The following is a 21894-nucleotide window of genomic DNA, read 5'->3' as shown; positions in this document are numbered from 1 at the left end:
AGTGGACTTCAGGCGGGCCTGATTAACACCTCGGTGGGACTTTGTGCGGCGCGCCCTGTGTGCGTGGGGTTGTGCGGCGTGTTACTCAGCGGGTAGAAAACAAGGCTCAAAGTTCACGCACTGCGCGGCCTCGGCAGGGCTGACGGCAGCAGGACAGGGAGCTGGTGTCACCCTCGTCTCTGTCTGACACAAGCGGCCCGCTCGTCCACGTCTCTCGTGTTCGTGCGTCCTGGACCCGGCCCGTCAGGGTGCAGGTCCAACCGCCCCGCTGTTTTTGTCTGGAGGGGCGAAGCACAAAGAGGCCCTTTGGTTTGAGCGCTGGGCAGCGTCCACATCCAGCACACACTGGTCCTTTCCACCCCGGAGACGGACATTTTGTTCCACTGATGAACTCCGTGAGAGGCTTCACTCTGGAGCCAAGTCACATAGTTTCCAGTGGCGAGGGGGGGGTCCGGGGTTCGGTTTGACGGGCCGGCTTGGGACTGCTGATGTTGTAGAGAATGTGTTACGACGTCAACAAGGCTTTTTTTATTTAGTGTGGGTGTCGCGTTCCCTCGGCCTCCAACTCAAGTGCTCGACAAAGTCACTCGTTTCAGCGACACGCGACAGAAGGTCGGACCGCGTGTCCTCCGCTCGCACGGTTCGTCCACGTTGTGTCCCTGCGTGACACTGGACAAACGAGAGCGCTGCCACGAAGGTTCTGGGGACGTCTCTGACAGCAGGACGGACCCCAGGCCGATGTCCCGCTGGTGCATGTGTGGCGCACATGTGACACGGCCGTCCCATTGGGTGAACCAAACGCATGGCTTTGTTTGACACTGAAGAATTCTAAAGACATAATTAGGCGATCTGTGTCCCAAAAAGTCTTCATTTACAGTAGTTATTTAACTGATCTATTATTGATTATTATTCAATAAAACCACGTTTCTGTCACTTTCCAGCGAAGCTGAAAATGATAAAAAACAAACCCAATTATCTCATTTCACCTGATTTCCATGGTGGGGAAATAGAATGTGCACAAATACGTTCAGTGCAAAGTGCTGAGTGACGTCCCATCACCGGGCTCACGGTAACACCTCTGCATGGAGACACACCCGCAGAGCGAACGAACCCATCTGACCCACGCATGTGCATGTGCAGCCTTTACCGACCGCGGGAGGAACACGCAGCCCGGAGCCATGTGAGCAGATGCAAAAAGCACCACCTCATCGACGGAGGGTGGAGCCCGGAGGCAGCTTCAGCCCCAGAATGTGGCAGACAGGCATCATCGATGTGAGAAGAGTGACAGCTCAGCCAGCCGCAAGTGCTGTCACACACACACGCACACACACACACACACGCACACACACACACACACACACACGCGCTTTATACAAACAGATATCTAGAGAGCCTTGGCAGTGCTCCTCTGAAGGGAGGCAGTGAGAATGATGTCTTTGTGCTCACTGTGGGTCAGAGGTGGTTACACACACACACACACACACACACACACACACACACACATCTACAATTACATTAATTATGAGGCGAGGACTTCAGAGGGCCATTGTCTGCTCTGTAATGATGGTATGCAGTGTGTCGATGGGGATGACGCCTGTCAGTGTGTGTGTGAGGGGGGTCGCGGTGTGTTTGTGTAGATCTCTGGTTGAAGTGTGTGTGTGTGTGTGTGTGTGGGGGGGGGGGGTTGTTAAAGCGGGGCGCCTCATGAACCTGAGGAGCAGTTGTCTGAGACGTTGTCTGCCGGTCTGGACCGAGCCGCGTCCTGAGCCCCCTCACCTCCCTGACAGGCTGCCGCGCACGCACACGCTTTCTGCAGACTCCTTGTAGAACCTGTCGAGGCAAACAGGTCCAGGACCAGGTTCCTCTGCTTGGTCCCTGATTAATCCGGCCTAAGATGAGCCCCTCGCGCCTGAAAGAGGCCGACTAGACGGCCGCGATGAGTCAGAGCAGACGGGAAGAAGAGACACACGTCATCACCAGGTCCAACCTGCAGCTGGTAAACCCAAATAATCCCTGCAGAGTTCTTAGTGTTCTCAATCCGCGTGTTACCCTGAAACGTGGGTGACAAACCCCTCAGGTGGGCAGGACCCTACATGAAAAGCCCCTTTATGTTGCCCTTAAATCACAATGTGGAAGGCGGGATGGGTGCATGAGCCCGCCCACCCGTTAACGGCCCAATCAGGAGAAGTGAAAGAAGGTCTGAACTACGATGTGGAGTTACTGTGTTTGGACAGGTGGGGGCTCCATGACTCAGCACTGATCATCTGGAGGGGATGGGGGGGGGGTCATCGCCTCTATCCGCCCCACCATCACAGATCCACAGCTGATACCAACACAAAGGAGGTGACAAAGGCCAGCCAGCACACCCAACCCCCCCCCGCTCCCACTCACAATGACACACATCCCCCCAAGCCGAGGCAACGCGAGAAAACCACTCAGCGGGGGCCCAGGACCGGCCTGCCTCTACCCCGACAGAATAACGGCTCCTCGGCAGCAGGGCGGACTCTGAGCGGGACGCAAGTTTGTCCCTGAACAGAAAGGAAGCGTCGCTGCGGCTCCTCTCGACACGGAGATCCGGTCCCCCTGCGGACCGGCTTCCCCCCGAGCGACTGTTCAATGAGAAATCAGATCAGCGCATCGTCAGCTTGGAAATCTCCCCCCGCCTGCGCCCCCCGTCTGTACCCGGCCTCCTCAGGCGCAGACTAAGGGGAAGCCGCTCGGAGAGAGACGTCCGCCGTGGTCCCAGCGGCATGAGGGACCGCTGACGTCACACCGACGGGACGTCCTGCCGGCGCTGCTTCTGTATTCATCATAGGACGGAGCAGGCGTTACGGGGGTGGAGTCTGTGTGTGTGCGTGTGCGTGTGCGTGTGTGTGGAAGCATCACTGTGGGAGACAGGCAGATGGGGATGGAAATGAGTAGGCAGTGAGCTCATGCTAATCTTCTCCTACAGCTGATCCACACACACACACACACACACACACACACACACACACACACACACACACACACACACACACACACACACACACACACACACACAGAGTCTAGCTGCTTTCATCAGACAGCCATCTGTCCCGTGGGAGTTGCTCAGCAGCACCCTATTGGCGAGGGGTGAGGGGAGGTGAGGGGTGAGGGGAGGCGAGGGGTGAGGGTTGAGGGGGGTCGCCTCTTTATTTGGGGAGGGAAAGGTCGCGTGCTGCTGGCTCTCCTCCAAACACATGGGTGCACGGGGGGAACCTGGATGGGGGGCGACCCCCCCCAGATGAAAGCTGCCCCGCCGCTGATTTCCTGTTTGACCTCCACAACCAACCACTGCAGCCGTTTGTCCCCAAACACTCACGTGTCCTCTTAATGAGGACATTTTAGGGGCTGAAGAAGAAACGCAGCCAGGCGACACGAGACGTGATCTTCCAGAGAAGACGCATCTGACGCCCGCTGCCCCCGGTGAGCAGCCTCGGGGCAGTAAGGAGGCAGGAGGCAGGATGTGTGGTGGAACCCGACCCGCCGAATGGCCACAACGTCAGGAGCTCCTCTCCAAGCACAGCTCCTCCGGCTGGACACGCCGGGGACGCGAGGACAGTCCCCGTGGGCAGAGTGCTAGTTGGACCAGGAATAAGAGGCAGCGGGGGGGGGGGGGGGGGGGCACCATTGACATGCACACGGCGGCTGTCCCGTCCAGCGCGTGGACACGGCGGCTGTCCCGTCCAGCGCGTGGACACGGCGGCTGTCCCGTCCAGCGCGTGGACACGGCGGCTGTCAGCAGGCTCAGACGACACTGCGCCTTGCATAAGAAACAGGACCTTGGGGAGTTCACTTCCTCCAGGCCCCAAACCACCACCACCGCCCCCCCTCGCTGAAACAAGCAGCCCCTTCACATGCCGAGCGGCGTTGGGGCTTTAGGGCGCGGGACCGGTGGGTTACGTACTAGCTGCCGCACACATACAGACATATATTAAAACCACACAATTGGCTAAAAGTGGATTTTTTGAGCTAAATGGTCCCGTTGCCTCCAGTGAATGAAGCTTCCCCTGTCAACGCCCCGCTGGGCCCCGCTGGGCCCCGCTGGGCCCCGCGCCCTGACTTTCCCCAAGTGCCGCTGAACCTCAATCTACAGCGGTGAGTTGGACACGAACAGGCTGCCCCCCCCGCCGGCGTCTTCATATCTGCCTTTCACCGTTACCTAAACATCCCGCCACCGAACGCCACTGATTATGAGCGTCGCCCACATGTGGACGAGCCAGAAAGGACCGGGGGGGGGGGGGGGGGGGGGGGGGGGCTCCACCCCCAGCACATCAACCCAATTAAGGTAAAATCACGCAGAGGTTCATTTCCTCTCACATGAGAACCGTTTAAACCTTTACTGCTGGTTTGGCGCCGCGTGAGAAGGAAGCTCCTCGAAGAGCATCTGCAGGCAGGGAAGTGTGACGACATCACTTCCTGTGTCTGTCTGCATGCGAGACGGCTTCTGAAACCCCCCCATTAACATTCACAGAGCCGCCTGGTTACTGCTGGTGCCACTCACACCCTCCAGGAACCTTCCCCAAGAACCCCCCCCAAGAACCCCCCCCAAGAACCCCCGCCACGGTCCTGCTCCAATGTGCTGACACGGCGGTGGCGCCCCCCCCCCCCCAGCATGTGTTCCCTCATTAGCGTCCCTTAAAACAAGGTGTTTGCAGGTGTCAGAATAAAAAGCTGGTCGAGTCTTAACGCTCGGTGCCCCGTCGGCTCTTACAGCAGCAGAGGAGGCCCCTGGGGGGGGACGGGGGGGACGGGGGGGGGCTTGGGGTGTGCCCACTTGAGTGTGAATGGACGCGTGTGGCGGGTGGTGTTCACCCTGCAGGGCGCGACTCGGACCCTTCAGCCACCCCTCTTTCTTTGGCAGACTCCCGTGGGGGGCTGGGGGGCCGCCCAGGGGTCCGCTCTGGTTTCAGTGGGGCTGGAGCAGAGTAGGCGAGGGGGGGGGGATGGGTGGGTGCTGGCCTGGGGAAGGTGGATGTCTGCTGAAAGCCTCCTTTGTTGTGATCATATTATGTTTCCACCACAATACTTCTAACTCTGCTCCATCAGCTCCATTCATGTGTAACAGCTCATGCAAATGGCTGCACGGGCCTTTTTCTAGAGGAGGGTGTGGGGGTCCGAGGGGGGGTCCTTTCATCAGTCTACCACCCAACTACTGGTCCGCACACACCAGCGCAGACGCTGACCCCCTCACAGAGCTTCACTGTGTCACGTGTCTGATGACAAACCACAGGAAGCATCACATCATTCCAACGTTTGCCCCCCATGGGACCACGCACCGGAATGTAAGGATCAAGCAGAAGTGTGTGTGTGTGTGTGTGTGTGTGTAGAATAGAACAGTTGCGCAGCGGTTGCTGGTAAATGAGGTGATGTTTGCAGTGGAGCCCAGAGGTTCATCACAAGCGGCTTCATGGCCGCCGGAGGGCTTCTGTCGTCATTGAGGCCAAATAGTAACCGCGCGTCTGCTGATGACCCCAAACTGACCATACAGGTGCTTTTGCACACAAGAGCCCCAATGCCTTAATTTGACCCCTCCAGCACTCTTTTGGAGGAGCTCTGCCCCAAATCCAGCGTGTCCCACGGAGGGGGGGGGAGACACGCAGGGGACAGCGCTGCAGAGAAGAAGCGACAGTGGCAACAAGCCCGTGAATAACCGACTCACCCGGGACGACGACGCTCTCCTCTTGTACTTGTTGGCGAAGTCGAACTTCTCCTTGATGTCGTCCAGGAGCTGCTGCAGGCGGGCCGCCTCCCCCTCCTCTTTGAGCGAGTAATCCTGGCCCAGGAGGATGTACGCCCTCCAGTTGGCCGAGTCGAAGCCCCAGTGGCAAGTCCGGTTCTCCTGAGCCTTGTGGCTGTGCACCACGAACTTGTGGGTCGGGTACATGAGTCTGCAGTCCATGCACTGGATGCACGCTGCGCCGGGGCTGCTGTACAGCTCCGGCACGAACAAGCCCCGGCACTTGCCGAAACACTCGTGGTAGACCCTGAAGCTCCTCTCGGTGAGCTCCAGCTCCAGCGAGCCGCCGCCCGGCTCCCTCTTGCAGCGCGGCGGGAAGGCGCCTCCGTAGACCAGGGCGTTGCACAGCCGCTCCGCGTCGGTCTTGGTGATGAGGCCGCAGGACGGCGCCGAGAAGGGCAGCACGCCCATGACTTTGAGGATGTCCAGCTGGTCCGCCGTGCAGCGCGAGCAGTAGATGTGCAGGTCGTCGCACACCGAGTTGATCTGCTGCAGCGAGAAGTCCCGCAGCACCGTGTTGAGGATCTGCGGCAGGCACAGCCGCTTCTCCCCGCCGACCACGAAGCACGAGACGGTCTCGCCCTCCAGCACCGTCTCGCACCTCTCCGTGGAGCGGTCGGACGGGATGAAGAGCGGGCCCGGCATGGCCGGCGGCGGCGGCGGCAGACGCCGCGGGACCGGCTCGGGCTCCTCGCCCTCCTTCTTGAAGAGCAGCTCGTGCTGCCAGCGGGCGGAGAAGGCCGCCGGGCCGCCCAGCGAGCTCATGGAGCTGAGGTGGAACTGCTTCAGAGTCCGCTGCAGTCCCGGGTGCGGCTGGAAGCTCTGGCCGCTGACGGGCTCCATGTTGCTCCCGCGACTTCAGAAGCGCGAATCCGACGGTCGCGAGTGTGCGTGCGCGCGCGAGCCCGGCGAATCCACGGGGTGCGAGAGGCGAGCCGAGCGGCGGGGCGCCTCATCAAACATCCGGTAAAAAGTCCCACGGGCTCGCACTTCTGTCCCGGCCGCGACTACAGGCTGAGCGCCGGCCCGTCGCTGCCGGCCGCGGGCCGCCGACTGTCCATGCCCGAAGAAACGCCTCGGAAAGTCCGCGCAGGTTCCGCCCGTCGAGCTGCGGACAAAACGACCCTCGTTTCAGGCTCCTTCCGCTGCGATCCGCTGCGTCTGCCCCCGCGGTTCACTGTGACTGCGGGGAGAGACGTCTGAGAGCCAGCCTCCCTCCTCCCTCCCCCCTCTCTCTCTCTCTCCCTCCCCCGCTATGTATCTCCCTCCCTCCCCCTGCGTGTGTGTGTCTGGCTCAGTCATTGAATCCCAGCCAGGAATGCGAGTGACTCCGCAGGCAGGCCGGCTCTTCCAGGAACTAGCCGCCCCCCGCCGCTGCCCTGTGGAGAGAAGACAACGAATGCCGCGTTCACGTGATGTGGGAAAACGTGCCGCGCGCCTACTTTCCCACAGAAACAACTCCGTTAGTGAGCGCGCGTGTTTGTTATTTACTTCATGACATGTTGGGGACTTTCTTTTACCCCGGAATACTCTATTTATTTAGTTATAAGTCATTTAGTTTACTCCCGACAGCCTAGTGTGGTTCTGTAGTATTCCCAAAGAGGTCTGAATGGAGTGAGTTAATTGTTGTAGCCCAGAGATTCCCAAAGTGTGGGCCGCGGCCCCCTGGTGGGCCGCGAAGGTACTGCAGGTGGGCCGCGAGAGGTCATTTACAATAAATAAATGTTTTTTCATTTTCAATTTTTTAAAGTTTGAACTTAATATAAAAATATTTATGATGCGGCACATTAGTTATGTGAAACATTAGTTAATGAAGCACAAACAATTTAAACGGACAGATTAATAAACAAACTAACAAACAAACAAAAATTAACAAACGCGGCGCCCTCTAGTAGTATTAAAGTAAATATACCGCATTTTCCGCACTCCAAGGCGCACTTAAAAGGCTTTAATTTCCTCAAAAAACGACAGCGCCTTATAATCCGGAGCGCCTTATATACACATGGATCAATTGGTTACTCGGTTGATCCGTACTGGTCGTACACGCCGCTCAAGGCGCTCTGACAAACACGCCAAAGCTCGTCTACGACGGCGAGATGCTGAGCGGCGCTCAAGCGCGTGAGATATGGAGCTTATTTAATCATTATGTTTTGATCAGAGTTGTGATTAAAGGTTTGATTGGCTGCGAAATATTTTCAGATTTCAAAGTGGGCCGCGGCGTTCTCGTGTTTGGGAAGCGCTGGTGTAGCCTGTGAGCCTACGAATAAGATTGCTTTCTGAAATGTACTCATCCGGCTAATATTTGGCTAAAAGCTCCGGTTGTTGTCTTTGTAATCAGCGTGCAGTTTATGATTGCTGTCATAATCCGTTCATTCATCAACTCAAACATAATGCAATCTGCTGACGATCCGATTTACTATTTTTCTCAGGACCCTGAATGTAGCAAAAGAAAAGCGTGTTTATGTGAATCATTTGGTTCGAGGCTGGAGAGACAGTTACATCACATCACGTGTCATTTATCTGACGCTTTTATCCAAAGAAGTGCATTTCAACCATAAGGACTCAAACTCAGAAGAACAAGAAACAAGAAAGTGCGATTTCTTTAAATATGCCAATTTACACTTTGCTGTAGATAAGAGCCGTTATAAGTACAATGTAAGCAGTCTTTTAGTCTGGAGACGTGTGTCTATAGTTTGCGGCAGAAGAAGAAGACTCTGCGTTCCTGATCCGCTCACCATGGATCAGATGTCAATCAACAAGAAATGGTCTTTGATGGTTGGGTTTTTGATCAAGGCTACGTGATTTAGTTTCAGGGCCCAGGAAAAAAAACCTGGAGTGATTAATAATAATTAATATTATTCTTACTCCTCAGGAGGTCCTGCCTGAAGTCCTCACTCAATAAGCAGTTCTGTGTTCCTTTGGCATCCTCTAGCCTAACATGGCTGAAACTGCAGCCGGGGGGAGATGGAGGTAAGATCCTCCGGGGGAGGCCAGCAGGCAGAGGGGCGATCAGCGGAAGAGAACCCGAGAACATTCTGGGGGCTCCTGTTAGAAAGGGATCCATGAGAAAACTGAGGTGGAAAGTTTTCCCAGGCGAGCCTGTACGCTGACAATGGCCAGAGAAGAGAAGGGAGCCGTCAGGTATGATTCATCGCGACGCTTTCATGTTGCGTGATGCCACGTGTGAGGCGTGTAGGACGGGGAGTTCTGAGTGTGCTTAATGAACATGGAATGTTGTTCCTCATAATGCTCTGTTCAACATTCCTCACAACGTTATAACATGACCAGTTATGCACAATGTGTCTACGGAGGGATTACATTCGTACAGGTAATGTCGTATCTTATAATAATAGGTTTTTTGGGCACTTTTCTGGGTAGCCAAAGACGCTTTAGGACGTATATAAGGGGTCACCGTGGCGCAGGGGTAGAGGGGACATGTCCCATGTCAAAGTGTCTCTGAGCAAGACACCTAACTCCTCCTAAGCCTTGGGTTAAAAATGCAATGTACGTCGCTTCGGATAAAAGCGTCAGCTACATGACCTGTAATGTAATGTAAGTATACTAAAAAACAGAAATGTAACTGGAGAATGCGTCATGTAGGGGTTAGGAAAGGGGCTTTGTTCTGGGGTCTTGTTTGAGGCGCAGTGGGAGCCTGGCAGATTTGGATGGGGAGGGCGTTTCAAGTGGATTCCTTCAGACCTTGATACTGGAAGGGTTACAGATTTTGATGCGTTGGACGGAGCCCCTTGGGCTGCGTGTTCAGGCCTCTCCTTGACGCCTTGACTCCACACACATGAAACACCTTCCCCAAGTGTGTTGACAACACGGCCTGATTCAGGCGCGCTGAGGCAGGCGAGGAGGGAGGACATCAGCGCCCTGGTATCTTGTTGGCAGGAGACCATAAGCAGCTGATTCTGGACTACAGGAAGTGACAGGGAGACGGTCTCGCCCCCACCTCCATCAACGACAGCTGACAGCTTCAGGTTCCTTTGGGATCATTGGAGTCCTGGTGGTCTCACAGTAGCACATGGTGACCACTCGGGATACATGGTACCCGGTCCTGAGGGGTCCGGGTACCATGTATCCTGAGTGGTCACATGGCACAGGGGCCCCCAGTTTTGAATGCTTGTTTTCTCTGAGCTAGACAGGCCTTGTTTTCAATGATGCTGATTGTGTAGGCTACTTGTAATTTGCTGTCCTTCCCGTTTCTTATTACATTATCTGCTGAGCAGGAAGGGCTTGACTCACAGTCGCAGTTTGCCAAAGAAATCAAGGCACATTGGCTTCTGTTCACAATACGTGTTCGGCAAAGAGAGAGAACGCCGTAAAAGAAGAAGACGAAGGAGACGAGAAACAGAAATATGTTTTCCACTGCGCATGTCTGCAGGAGACGTAGTTTACCGTCTGCCAGCGAATCCCCAACAAGGGGACACAAGTACATGTATAGACAATGGAAAAGGTGCACTAACTATGCTGTTGGTGTAACTTTGTTAGACCAACAGGAGGACTGGGTGTGGTGATTGGGTGTGGTGATTGGGTGTGGTGATTGGGTGTGGTGATTGGGTTAGAGTTGGTGCGGTTGGCAGCGTCCACGCCTCTGATCACAGGACATCTTCAGGTGCGTTCAAGGTGGCTGGGTATTTGAAAGAGTTTTCCATAGATAAAGTGGTGCAATGAGGTATTACACTCAATGCTGTGAATGTCTCTCACTCAATATCAGTTGTGGTGCTATCAAGTATTACGTACATGCATTTTGGTTGATTACATTGAATGCAAACGTAGCTGTACATTGGTATTCTTCTATTGATTACAGTGATTTTTACAATATTCTCAATACTTTATGGATTACATGGTTACAGAATTATGGCTGTATTCTGGTGTACACTAAATCCATTTTAATTAATAGTTAATTTATCATTGGTCGTTAGTTTATTTCTAATATCCCACAATAGCAACGCCGCACAGCTCCAGTGCTGCTGCAGAGTGCCGTTTATTTCATGCACAAATGAACCAGGCAAACCGGTTTTCTTAATGTAACTAACCTTAGGTTAGCCTTAGGCTAACCTTAGGTTAGCTAACACAAACAAACCAATACATAGGTTAGCTAACATGTTAGCTAGGTCAGCCAACATGTAGCGGCAGAGTGCTTTGCCCTCGGTAGTGTTGGTGGCTTTGAACCTGGAGGCTTTAGCCTGCTAGCTTAGCTTCAGGTACCCCTGAGGTGCACGAGATACGTAAGGAAGGAGACATTAAGCAACAAGCCGTTCTTTTGGTTACGAGTGAGACTCCTCAACCTACATGTTTCCTTCATTGATGAAATGTTAAATATACATTTTGCCAAATGTTCTCGTTTCTTTTGAAAGATCCAAAAAGAAGATTTTCATAAATTGTACATTTACATGAAACCTGTCACCTTTCTGAGTTCTTCAGATTTAAGTTACAGAGTGGACCTGGTGCAGACCTTCCTGCCATCTTCTGATGCTCATTGCAGCTTCTCAAGCTGTACAGATCACACAGCGGAACCCTTGGGAAGGACACGAGGATCCTTCTAGACACCTGATGACCAGGTAATCAACCAGTGCTTTGGGAATGTGGTACATCAAGGGTTCTGAATTAGATTTCAACTGGGACCAAAATCGGTTGCTTAACTATTTTAAGTATTCTCAACTCTTTTCTTGAGTCTAATGTTTGCTGGGATCTTCTCCAACCCTGTAAAACCTGCACCAACATACCTGATGTGAGTCGGACAGACGGATCGCGGGTCAGTCCGCCCGTGTTCTCCGTGCTGCCACATGTACATTCACGCACGTATCAGTGTGGAACTGCTGTGCGTGTTTTTAATTCCACACTTTTCCAGGGAGGGGGAAGGAATTTCAGAGTGGGGGCGCCTCCCTGTTCCAATGGTAAGAGAAACACCAGGTTAAGGCAAGCGAGTATCATTGTAACGTAGCAAAGCTAAAGGACAACTGGCTTAATGACGCACACAAACAGCAGCCTCCTAAGTGAATACCTTTGGGACCTAAAACTAGTCGTTATCCTTGTATTATACAGTAAATACAAAGCTGTACTGGGTTGACAGGCTTCAGACTACCAGGAACACTCGCATCACTCCACGGAGAACCTCCCAATGGGGTATTTCTCTAACTTCAACCGGTAAAGCTGCTGCTCCCTCACTTTTATTCACCTTGTGATCTTCGCTGTTGCCACGGCAGCAGAACACAACAAAGCATCACGTGCCGTAACATTTGTTTCCAGGCGCCGGGTTTCTTCTTCTCAGAGTAGCACCAAGGCCCGGCCCACAGCTCTGGTTCTGTCGCCGCCCCTCTGTGGTCCAGGTGGGAGAGAATGATTGTCCAGCGGCAGCAGTCCAGCGGCGGGACTCATCTCCTGTGACATCGTGTCCAAAGAAATGCTCTCACCTTATTTCAAAGTGGCAGGTTTTCCCTCAGCGCCGGTTTGCAGCAGTTTCCTTGAAATAAAGCTCTCCTCTTTCCTTCTGTTCGGTCCAGCTTTCCCTCGTCTTCTTTCCATTGCATAAGTGTAGCCACTCTCCGTTGGTCCCTCTCTTTTGGCCAAAAGCTTAAAGAGCGCAGAAAATCCCACCGTTATTATGACTTCAACTTTCCACTGTCTCGGTGCCCTCCAGAAGGGAACAAAGTATTATCATTGCAGTTAGAACTCCTGCCCAGTGTAAAGCTCTGCAGTGTTCACGGAGTAGAAATACATACGCAAGTGTGACATAATATCTGTAACAAAACACTGTTAACACATGAGTAGATGAGCTAAAACCTGCTAACCCAACGTTCAGTAGGTGAAAGTCCCCCACCGGCTGATGTAGAGGACAGCGGTTTCACACCGAGATAGGTACGTGTGTCAGGTGGTCAGGTGTCTCAGTGGTGATCACCTCGAGGACTAAACTGAGGGAACATGCAGGGAGGACGGAGAGGATGTACATTAAGTCTGAAAATAGCATCGCATGCTCCATGTTCAGGGTCAATGATGGAAGGATGTGCCGATGGAACCTGATTAGGGGCATTCAGAGGGAACGGTTAGTCGATGAAAAGAGGCGAACAATTATTGGTTCTAATCAGGGCTCAAAGTGGGCCGCTACTCACCGCTATTCAGTACCGGCACAGTACATTTCACTCTTTACCGGCACCTTTTTGTTGCGTACTGCTGCTTCTCGCATGTATCCGGCCTGGTACTCAGAGGCATTGGTACCCAGAGGGCACGAGCACTACGCCACCTACCTCAGGTCCTGATGAATCACATTTCAATTCATTTTATTTTGTATAGCCAAAAATAGCAAATGACAAATTTGCCTCAGAGAGTTTTACAGTGATGCGACACGTCCTCTGTCTGGAAACCCTCACATCGGCACAGGAAGACAAACAGGGACGAAACCTTAGTGAGACCGTCATCCCTCTCCCCTTTAAAAAGAACAAAGTGCTGAACACGTAGCAGCATCCTGTGAGCTCAGACAGAAGCTGTCAACAGACGGGACGGAAACGCTCAACTCAAGCCTTTGCTTCTGACAACAGCACGAAAATATGACCACAGAGACTCAAGAGCACACATTAAGGCAGCGGGATAGAGGAGATGACACCCTGCAAAGAGCTGAGCAGGCAAGTTCAATCTATGCACACACACGCACACACGCACACACGCACACACGCACACGCGCACACACGACTTGTTTAAATAAATACATACATTTATGTTGCTGTTAATGAATTGTTGTTGTACCTCCATGTCTCCAAGCTTTGTTTTCCTCTGTATAAATCTCAGAGGTCACAATGATTTTCAAGCACTGGTTCAAATAGCTCCAATAATTACACAGAGGGATGTTTGTCAATTTAAAAGAACAGTTTGCACATAAAGATAGTTAAGTTAAATAGTACATGCTTTATGGCTGATGGACATGATTCTGCCACTACCAGAGACATGTTAGGCTTCTCCATCTCACTCCTCAGCATTCCAAATATGGTTCCTACATTTCATTGGTGGCGAAAAAACACACGGCAACTGCCCTATTCTGAGACGGCGATGGAAAAATGATGAATGCAAGGTTTCAAAAGGTGCAGGTCTATGGGCTCACCTGCAGGGTGGACCCCACGGTCACATCTGGGTGGCTCCTCTTGGTTTGCAGACCTCAGCTGGATTGAAGAGTTCTTTCTTCTTAGCAACCAGTAGGAAGCACTGGAGCATCCTTTACGAAAGGATGGAGATCATACATGTCGTCGCTGCACACTGACCGTCTCTGTATGTGTATTTACGTGCGACATGTGGCGATGTGCACACATCGTCATTGAATCCTATCCTTGTTTTGTCTCTGTGACTTAATTATTCCGTTTGATATGCGTGGAATAGATAAAACGATTACTAACCGAACAAGTTATTTTCTAGATTAGATCTTCATCGCACAACATGTGACTAATAATCTAGCGGTCAGTATTATCATTAACCAGGAAAAACACATTTCCTACATGGTGCTTGTTGTCAAATCTAATCCAATTAACTCTCTCATGTGGAAACATCTGGATACAGCGGCACGCCACAGTGCATTGTGGGTAGTCCGGAGCAGGCGTGACATAAACGCCGATGACCAATGCCGACGCCAATGACGTCACGAAGCGCCCTCCCGCTCAACAGAGGGCGGTTCGAACCTTCAAGCTGTCCGCGAGCCGCCATCCGGCCGCAGAAGAAGAAGAAGAAGAAGAAGAAGAAGAAGAGGAAGAGGAAGAAGAAGAAGAAGAAGAGGAAGAAGAAGAAGAAGAAGAAGAAGAAGAAGAAGAAGTTCTGTTTGGGACACACGCGCGGAGGTTTAAAGGTGCTGTGATGACGTAATGTAACGAAATGTCTCAGAAACATTCAAAGTCGAAACTTAAACGCAACAAGTCGTCCTTCAGAGACGAGCATCCGGCGAAGACGTCACCGAAGAGGAGCGCGCTCGCGCCGACAGCGGAGACCGGGAGGTGCGTGCGCGTGCGCGCCAAGCCGCGAACCACGTGGGATCTGACGCACACCTGCGCTCCGACGTCACATCTCGGTTTGGTTTAAGGAAGAATCGCATATTACAGAGTAATGTGAAACGTTACAGACGAGGAGCTTTTAACACGTGAGATGTTGACCCCGTTGACCTTGTTGACCAAATCAAAGACCGATGCAGAATAACAACCGACGCCTGACACTAAACTAACTAAACTAACTAACTAAACTGAACTGAACTGCAACAATGAGTACAAGACGCGCGTCCTCTTAGAGGCCTTTATAAGTACAGGGGGACACATGTCCACACAACGTCCTGCAGTTGCTTCTGGAAAAATGTGAAGGCATTTGTGCTTTTACACTTTGAAGGTCCTGTGTGGATTTGCATTTGTCTGCCTCTTACTTTGTTCTTTACACAAGTAGACACAGTGCATCAGATCAAAGAGCGTTTCATGAATAATTTCATTGGCAGATTAAAAATGCAAACCTAATCATTTAGAAAAAGCCTCTGCTGCTGCGCTGTGAGGATGAATTCTAGTCGTAAACACGGTGAAAAGCTCGCGTGACGTAGCAGCGTGCTGGGGAGGCCTTAGCGATAAGGATCTACGTCATCTGCCCCACAGGTCAGCGTGGTGGAGGGGCGAGTGTCTCCCTGTGGCGGAGAACCTGTGGGCGCTGACGCTGAAGTCCGCTCTGCCCGACCTTGGGGATCTGCACTGGGACCCGGTTCCTGACCTCCCACATCCATCCGCAGCGGTATGAACACATTTCCTGTTCCTGTTCCATACTGAGGCTGGATTCCATACTCCAAAAAATGCCCCCTAACGTCTACTCGTGACCTCTGTGGGAAGCGTCCCGGGGCCAAGGACAAAAAGACACCGCGGTGTTTAGGGACTCGTCTCCACCTTCACTAAGGGACGTAGCTCTGAGACGCACGTTGGTGACGTCAGTCTGCAGCGGGGAAATTTAAATGATCTGAATGATTCGAATGATCTCCTTTCCCTTCATAAAGGAAGGTCCAGTGGTTCCTTAAGGACCTAGGTAAGGAAGCATTGAAGCTCCTTTCCTTAGCACTCTTATCCGTCGGGGACAAGTGAGACCTGCTTAGAGTGCAGCGTCCAGTCCAGAACCACCTCGGATCCTCTGCAACCTGCTGCCTGAGCTCCTTCTCCTCTGGAAGCTCCATGTGAGGTCATGTGATCGCTTCAGTTCCAAGCTTTGAAGTCTGATTTCTCTTTGGCCCCAGTTGCATTGTGGGGGAAGCACTTGAGCTGTCAAACCCGCATTGATGGTTTGGATTCAAGTGCTTTCTGTTGGTTCTGGGACTCTTATAATAATGTCCCCCTGTGTTGCTAATGGTCCTAAGGGAACCGCTGGTCCAGCAGATGGTTGTGAATGTTTCCACTGAGCAAACCGGGCCTTTGTTATTAATGCAGCACAATTGCTGCAGTAATGTTGTCTCCTTGTAATGCGTTATTGGTGGTTTGATGTATCCAGAAGGCCCCCCCGATGAAGCTGGATGAAGAGCTGTGGTGGTGTGAGCTCAGCAGAGACGTGGCTCCCCTCCCTGGACCCGACCGGCCCGCCACACCGCCACCGTCTCACAGCGGGCGCCGCGGCGAGGAGGAGGCGCCCCCCCTCCAAGCCCTCCCCCAGAGACCCCGGCCATCCTCCCGCAGCTCATCGCCCGGGCCCTCCACTGCAGGGGGACACGAGAGGAGGACAGGAGCACAGCAAGAGGAAGGGGCGGGACCTCTCTCAAACCAGGAGGCCAGCCGAGGTTCTCTGCAGGAGGAGGGGCTGCAGCCACATGTGGCAGGAGGTGGAGGAGGGGGGCGGCTGCAGAGCTGCCCCATGTGCCTCGTGATGTTCCCTGACGGGTAAGAGACACCTCCGTCAGTAGAGACGTGAGGAGCTGTCCCATCGCCTTTCAGTCCCCCGTCCCACTCTGCTGGGATTCAGAGCGAGGAACAAGGAATGTTTTAGCTCTTCATGGGTCTCCTCACAAACACACAATGTAGACATGTAAGGTTCACAACTACACACACACACACACAGTGAGACTCCCAGCAGAGAGAAGTGGATGCTGACACCTCTGGTTGTCTTAAATGCAATAAAACCCTAGAAAGTATGTGAGGAACGTACAGAAACACGTTACTATTCAAGATACTTGTGAGTGTTTAACACTGATAGATGTTTGTGTGAACATCTGGGCAGAAATGGACCATACAGGAACCTTCCTATTAATACCAGTGTGTGCGTGAACTTCAGGTCTCATTGTTTTTTGTTCTTCATCATCATGTCGGAGTTTTTTCCAACTTTTATTCCTTCCCTCAAACGTTTCCAGAGTTACCAGCTGCCGCGGTAACGGCACGCGGTCCGTGAGGATCAGCTCCGGTGTCACGTACCAACCGAGATCTCCTTGTTTCTCTCCAGGTTCACCCAAATGGACTGTGACGGCCACCTCGCCCAGTGTCTGTCAGAGGTCAATGTGGACGTGACCTGGTGAGCCCGCTGGAGAACCCGCTGGAGAACCCGCTGGAGAACCTGCTGGAGAACCCGCTGGAGAACCCGCTGGAGAACCCACTGGTGAGCCCGCTGGAGAACCCACTGGTGAGCCCGCTGGTGAGCCCGCTGGAGAACCCGCTGGAGAACCCGCTGGAGAACCTGCTGGAGAACCCGCTGGAGAAGCGCGTTGTGACCTGGAAGCTGCAGAGCAGTTGGCCTCTCGTTATATGACCTACATCTTCTGTCATTGTATTTTTCAAAAGGTTTCTGCAACAACTCTATTGTCTATTATGTACATTACAATTAAAAGGATACTTTGCTCCAAAAGTAGTTGAGTATAAGGCGCCATGGCCCAAAATCCATCTGACTCTGAATAGGCGTGTTAGCTTGTAGCTGTTGTGGCTGCTAGTGTTGCCAACAGAGGAACGTCAGCGGCTCGACCTTTGCAATAAACCCTTTTCTGACTAAACCAAACGGCCTCGTTGTGTTGCTGCCTCTCTGGTCTCTCCTTGTTCCTCTTGTGTTGCTCTTCTGTGTTTTCATGCAGCAGCAGTTACTTCTTGTTGTGAGCTTTACCCAGCATGCAGTTCATCGGGGTCATTTTCATAAATGTTAGGGGTGTAACGATTCATCCACTGAATCGATTTATATTCCTGCGATCCAACTGAATCGATCTGTGCTCCGCAAATCGGCATTCCGGACGACATATATCGATTACAAATCGATTGAAATGGTAATTAATCGACTGTATCGATACTTGGAAACTGCACATTGGATTTAAGTACAAAAACGGTGTGGATGTGTGTTTGTTTGTTTGTTTTTTAGCACTTTAGACACGTTAAACGTTACTGGATTCAGTCTGCCTGTCTGTGACGTCATCAGTTCGCAGCGGGAGCCGCGATAAACTCTGAACAACAACAACACACAGCGTGGAGGAGACGACTGCGAGCGAGACATTTACAAACCAACTTATCGATCCAGCGCGTGGAAACATTTGGGCTTTTGCAAACACGGAGGTGTTCTAAATAAGTCGGCCGCTGTTTGTAGAATATGTAGAAGACAAATAAAAACCACTGAAACACGACGAATCTTTCCGGCCATCTACTAAGGCGCCGTGGGATTAAACAACGCCGACAGTCAGGACCTCCAGCAGCGTCACCGCTGCAGCAGCAGCAGGTAACTCAGCTCTGCAGACGCCTCAGGCCTCCAGCACCAAACTCACATCACAGTAACAAGTTTATCTGTAAAGACATGCGACCCTACGATGTGGTGTCTGTGAATTGATCCAAACATTGTGTAATTATTGTGTAATGTTTACATGGAAAATGGCACTTGATTCAAATAAAAGGTTAATACATTTGCCACTAATTGTTGTTTGCTTGTTTATAATATCCATAATTAATTGGAATCGAATGAATTGAATCGAATCGTTCTAAATGAACCCAGATCGTCCATGAATCGAATCGTAACCATGAATCGTGATTTGAATCGAATCGTTGTTAGAATGAATCGTTACACCCCTACTAAATGTACAATTTAAATGTGTCAGCAGCTGTTGTGTGGTGGTGTTCTACCCTGTTAAAGAGTGTTTGTTGTGGGTTATTCATTGTTGCCGAAGAGCAGCGTCAGTTGTTATGGCGTAACACCGACATGTGTGTCAAGGCACGTATGTTAAACGATGGACATGTTGACTGGCTGCAAAGAAGAACCGTGCAGATCCGCCGTTCATCCGGACTGTATGTGTGGTTTCAACTCAATAAACTTCACCAACACACAGAAAAGTAAAGGTGCCAACTGGAAGTGATGCCATAGGAGAACCAGTTTTGGTTCCACAAAGGACCTTTCAGACAGTGGTGTAGTCCGTATACCAGCGATGATACGTAGCAACATCGTTGTCATTGATAAATACAGAAATTGCAAATATAATATGAAATATATCAAACATGGCGGCATCTGTCAGTTTTCCACTTGAATTGCAGCATCTTTCAAATACTTTATAAAAGGTCCCCAAGTCTCTTTTAAGGAGTCACTGGAGTCTCTAAGTGAGAATCTCATCTTTTTGAGTTTAACATTTAGATCTCAATCAACCAGCTGGTCAGTGAAGGCGGGAGAACGTGTTTCCACTTGAGTAATATGAGGCGTCCAGCTTGGAGCTAAAGGCCCCGACGCGTCGGCCTGTTGACGGCAGATCAGCGACTCCGGCGGCTCGGTGCCGAATAGAGTCTGTGAGGGGCTCAGGGTTCAGGGGTATGGATACTGCTGTCCCAAGTCCCAAGGAAATTTGACCCCAGAACTTATTTAATTTTGGGCAGTGGCGGGCTGGTGTATATATATGTATATATATATATATATACATATACATGTTTTTTTTTTTGGTAGGACCAGCCAATCAGTTTCAGTAAACATCACAGTATGATTCAATGCAAAAATCAAACACACATTATTACTTTTCAGTTGAACATTCAACATTTATTCATCATATTTAACATAATAAGGACATCTTAGTCAAACAATTCAGTATATCTATCAATGGATATGTATACAACTATATTCAGAATACAATAACTACTATAACTATTATAAATATCCAACATGAATATAACAAATATATGCTAATAAAGGATAAATATATTTCTATAAAATCTATTAGAACATGTATATGTAACGTTATATAATAAGATGCACCTATGAACCTAACGTTAGTTTGTTGGGAAAACACCCGATCAATGTGCTAAGGTCTGTTGTGTTCAAAAATGAAGAAACGCCGGACGGACAGAGGTCATCGCTGATCTAAAGGTTAAATCAAACGTATTTAATAAAGTCATGGTGTTGTTGTGTTGTGTGAGTTCAATGTAACTCGGATTTCAAATGACCCTTAGTCAATATCAGTTGTTGTGCAAGTATTACATGCATGCATTCCAGTTGATCACATTACATATAATACGATCATAACTGCATTGGTATTATTCTATTACAGTTGTAGAATTACAGTGGTTTTACAATATTGTCATGATTTTATTGATTACACAGTTTCAGAATCATGGCTGTATTCTGGTGTACACTATATGCATTTTTATTAATTTATGAACCGGATCGTATATTTGTTTCTAATATCCTACAGGTCCAATATCGCAAATTACAAATTTGCCTCAGAGGGCTTTACAGTCTGTACACATACAACATCCTCTGTCCCGAAACCCACCATCGGCACAGAGAAACTCCCCAAACAATGAAAAAACCCTTACAAGAGGGAAAAAAGGGAAGAAACCTCAGTGAGAACGTCAGAGGAGGATCCGTCTCCTGATGGACAGACTACAATGACGTCACGTGGACAGAATGAACAACGTATAATACATGAGACTATATGACAGAAATGATTCAAGTAACTGTGAGTAGTAAACCAGACGCACAGCAGGACCACTGCAGGGACCACCACCATCACATAGAACCACCATCACATAGAACCACCATCACATAGAACCACCATCAGATAGAACCACCATCACATAGAACCACCACCACATAGAACCACTATCACATAGAACCACCATCACATAGAACCACCATCACATAGAACCACCATCACATAGAACCACCATCAGATAGAACCACCATCACATAGAACCACCATCAGACAGAACCACCATCACATAGAACCACCATCACATAGAACCACCATCAGATAGAACCACCATCACATAGAACCACCATCACATAGAACCACCATCAGATAGAACCACCATCACATAGAACCACCATCACATAGAAGCACCATCCACAGGAGCCTGTGGGGAGGCAGAGCACAGAGACTTTAGGAGACGGTAATGTTGGTTTACGAGTACAGTAATATGATTAATATTTAAAATAATAATGATGATGATGATGATGATGATGGCAGCAGCAGGCGTCAGCAGGGCCACGGCAGGTGTCAGGACCAGGGTCCAGAAGGAACCACGATCTACGGAGACCTGATAGGGGAGAAAGCACAAAAAAAACTCCCTGAAAGAAGCTGAATTAGTCATGTGCATTAATACAACGTGGATTATGGTAGAAGGAGAGCGTGAGAGAGGAGCTCGGTGTGTCCTAAGAAGTCTAAGCCTATAGCAGCTTAACTAAGGGCTGGTCAGAGAAACCTTAGCCAGCCCTAACTATAAGCGATAAACACAGTCAAGTCTGCGGTGATGCATATATACGGCGTTAGCACATAGCTAACTAAACCTCCCGCTGTAACATACTCTCTACTGAAGCGTTGTATGTGCTTCCCTTTGACGGCGCTGATCGTGAGGTCAGGCTGATCTAGGTCCAGCTGTTTTACCTTCAGTTTCTCCGGCAAAGTTCTTTTTTTGCACCGAGTTTAGGTCGGGTCTTCTTGGAAGAATGCTGCTCGTCGTCCCTCTTATTATGTTGTTGAACAGGGCGTCGCGAGGCTCGCCCTGATCCGTGCCGCCACCTGAGTGTTCCTAGCGGTCAAAGTGGGCGTTGTGGGAGTTGTCAAAGTTGACAGTCACGTCCTGGGTCAGAAAATCTTTTCCCGGAAAGAGAAGTAGTTCAGTCTTGTCGGGGTTGATTTTCAGATGGTGGGCGGACATCCACTGAGAGATGTCAGTTAGACAGGCAGAGATCCGCACCGCCACCTG

The 21894-nt window shown here is 50.9% G+C and overlaps 2 protein-coding genes across 4 annotated transcripts in view; one reads left to right on the top strand and one right to left on the bottom strand.

The window, feature by feature from the left end:
* Positions 1-7493, bottom strand: part of skia (v-ski avian sarcoma viral oncogene homolog a) — a 52544-nt gene extending 45051 nt beyond the window's left edge. Inside the window, exon 1 of the mRNA XM_040192727.2 lies at positions 5684-7493. Coding sequence (XP_040048661.2) covers positions 5684-6604 — 921 coding nt within the window. The 5' untranslated portion in view covers positions 6605-7493. The remainder of the gene's footprint in view (positions 1-5683) is intronic.
* Positions 7494-13375: 5882 nt separating this feature from the next.
* LOC120829778 (uncharacterized) lies at positions 13376-17726 on the top strand. Of its 3 annotated transcripts, none has more exons than XM_078087688.1 (5): positions 13376-14736; positions 15373-15505; positions 16247-16629; positions 17186-17296; positions 17405-17726. In XM_078087688.1, exons 1-4 carry the CDS (start codon positions 14618-14620, stop codon positions 17256-17258), a joined length of 708 nt encoding a protein of 235 aa, XP_077943814.1. In that variant the 5' UTR covers positions 13376-14617; the 3' UTR covers positions 17259-17296; positions 17405-17726. The 3 variants fall into 3 exon arrangements, with proteins under 3 accessions (XP_077943814.1, XP_077943813.1, XP_040050117.2); XM_078087687.1 differs by having other exon boundaries at positions 17357-17726; XM_040194183.2 differs by lacking the exon at positions 17405-17726 and having other exon boundaries at positions 16250-16629; positions 17186-17350.
* The last annotated feature ends 4168 nt before the right edge of the window (positions 17727-21894 follow it).

This window comes from Gasterosteus aculeatus, chromosome 2 (genome assembly GCF_964276395.1).
Source record: "Gasterosteus aculeatus chromosome 2, fGasAcu3.hap1.1, whole genome shotgun sequence".
NCBI classification, from domain to species: domain Eukaryota; kingdom Metazoa; phylum Chordata; class Actinopteri; order Perciformes; family Gasterosteidae; genus Gasterosteus; species Gasterosteus aculeatus.
The sequence above is the reverse complement of the archived record's forward strand: the minus strand, read 5'-3'. Positions and strand labels throughout refer to the sequence as shown.

Bases quoted from the DNA above. Each gene is read 5' to 3' on its own strand.
- LOC120829778 (XM_078087688.1), top strand. From the start codon at position 14,618: ATGTCTCAGAAACATTCAAAGTCGAAACTTAAACGCAACAAGTCGTCC. The intron at 14,737-15,372 runs GTGCGTGCGCGT...TCTGCCCCACAG, and splicing joins CCGACAGCGGAGACCGGGAG to GTCAGCGTGGTGGAGGGGCG. The intron at 15,506-16,246 runs GTATGAACACAT...TGATGTATCCAG, and splicing joins TCCCACATCCATCCGCAGCG to AAGGCCCCCCCGATGAAGCT.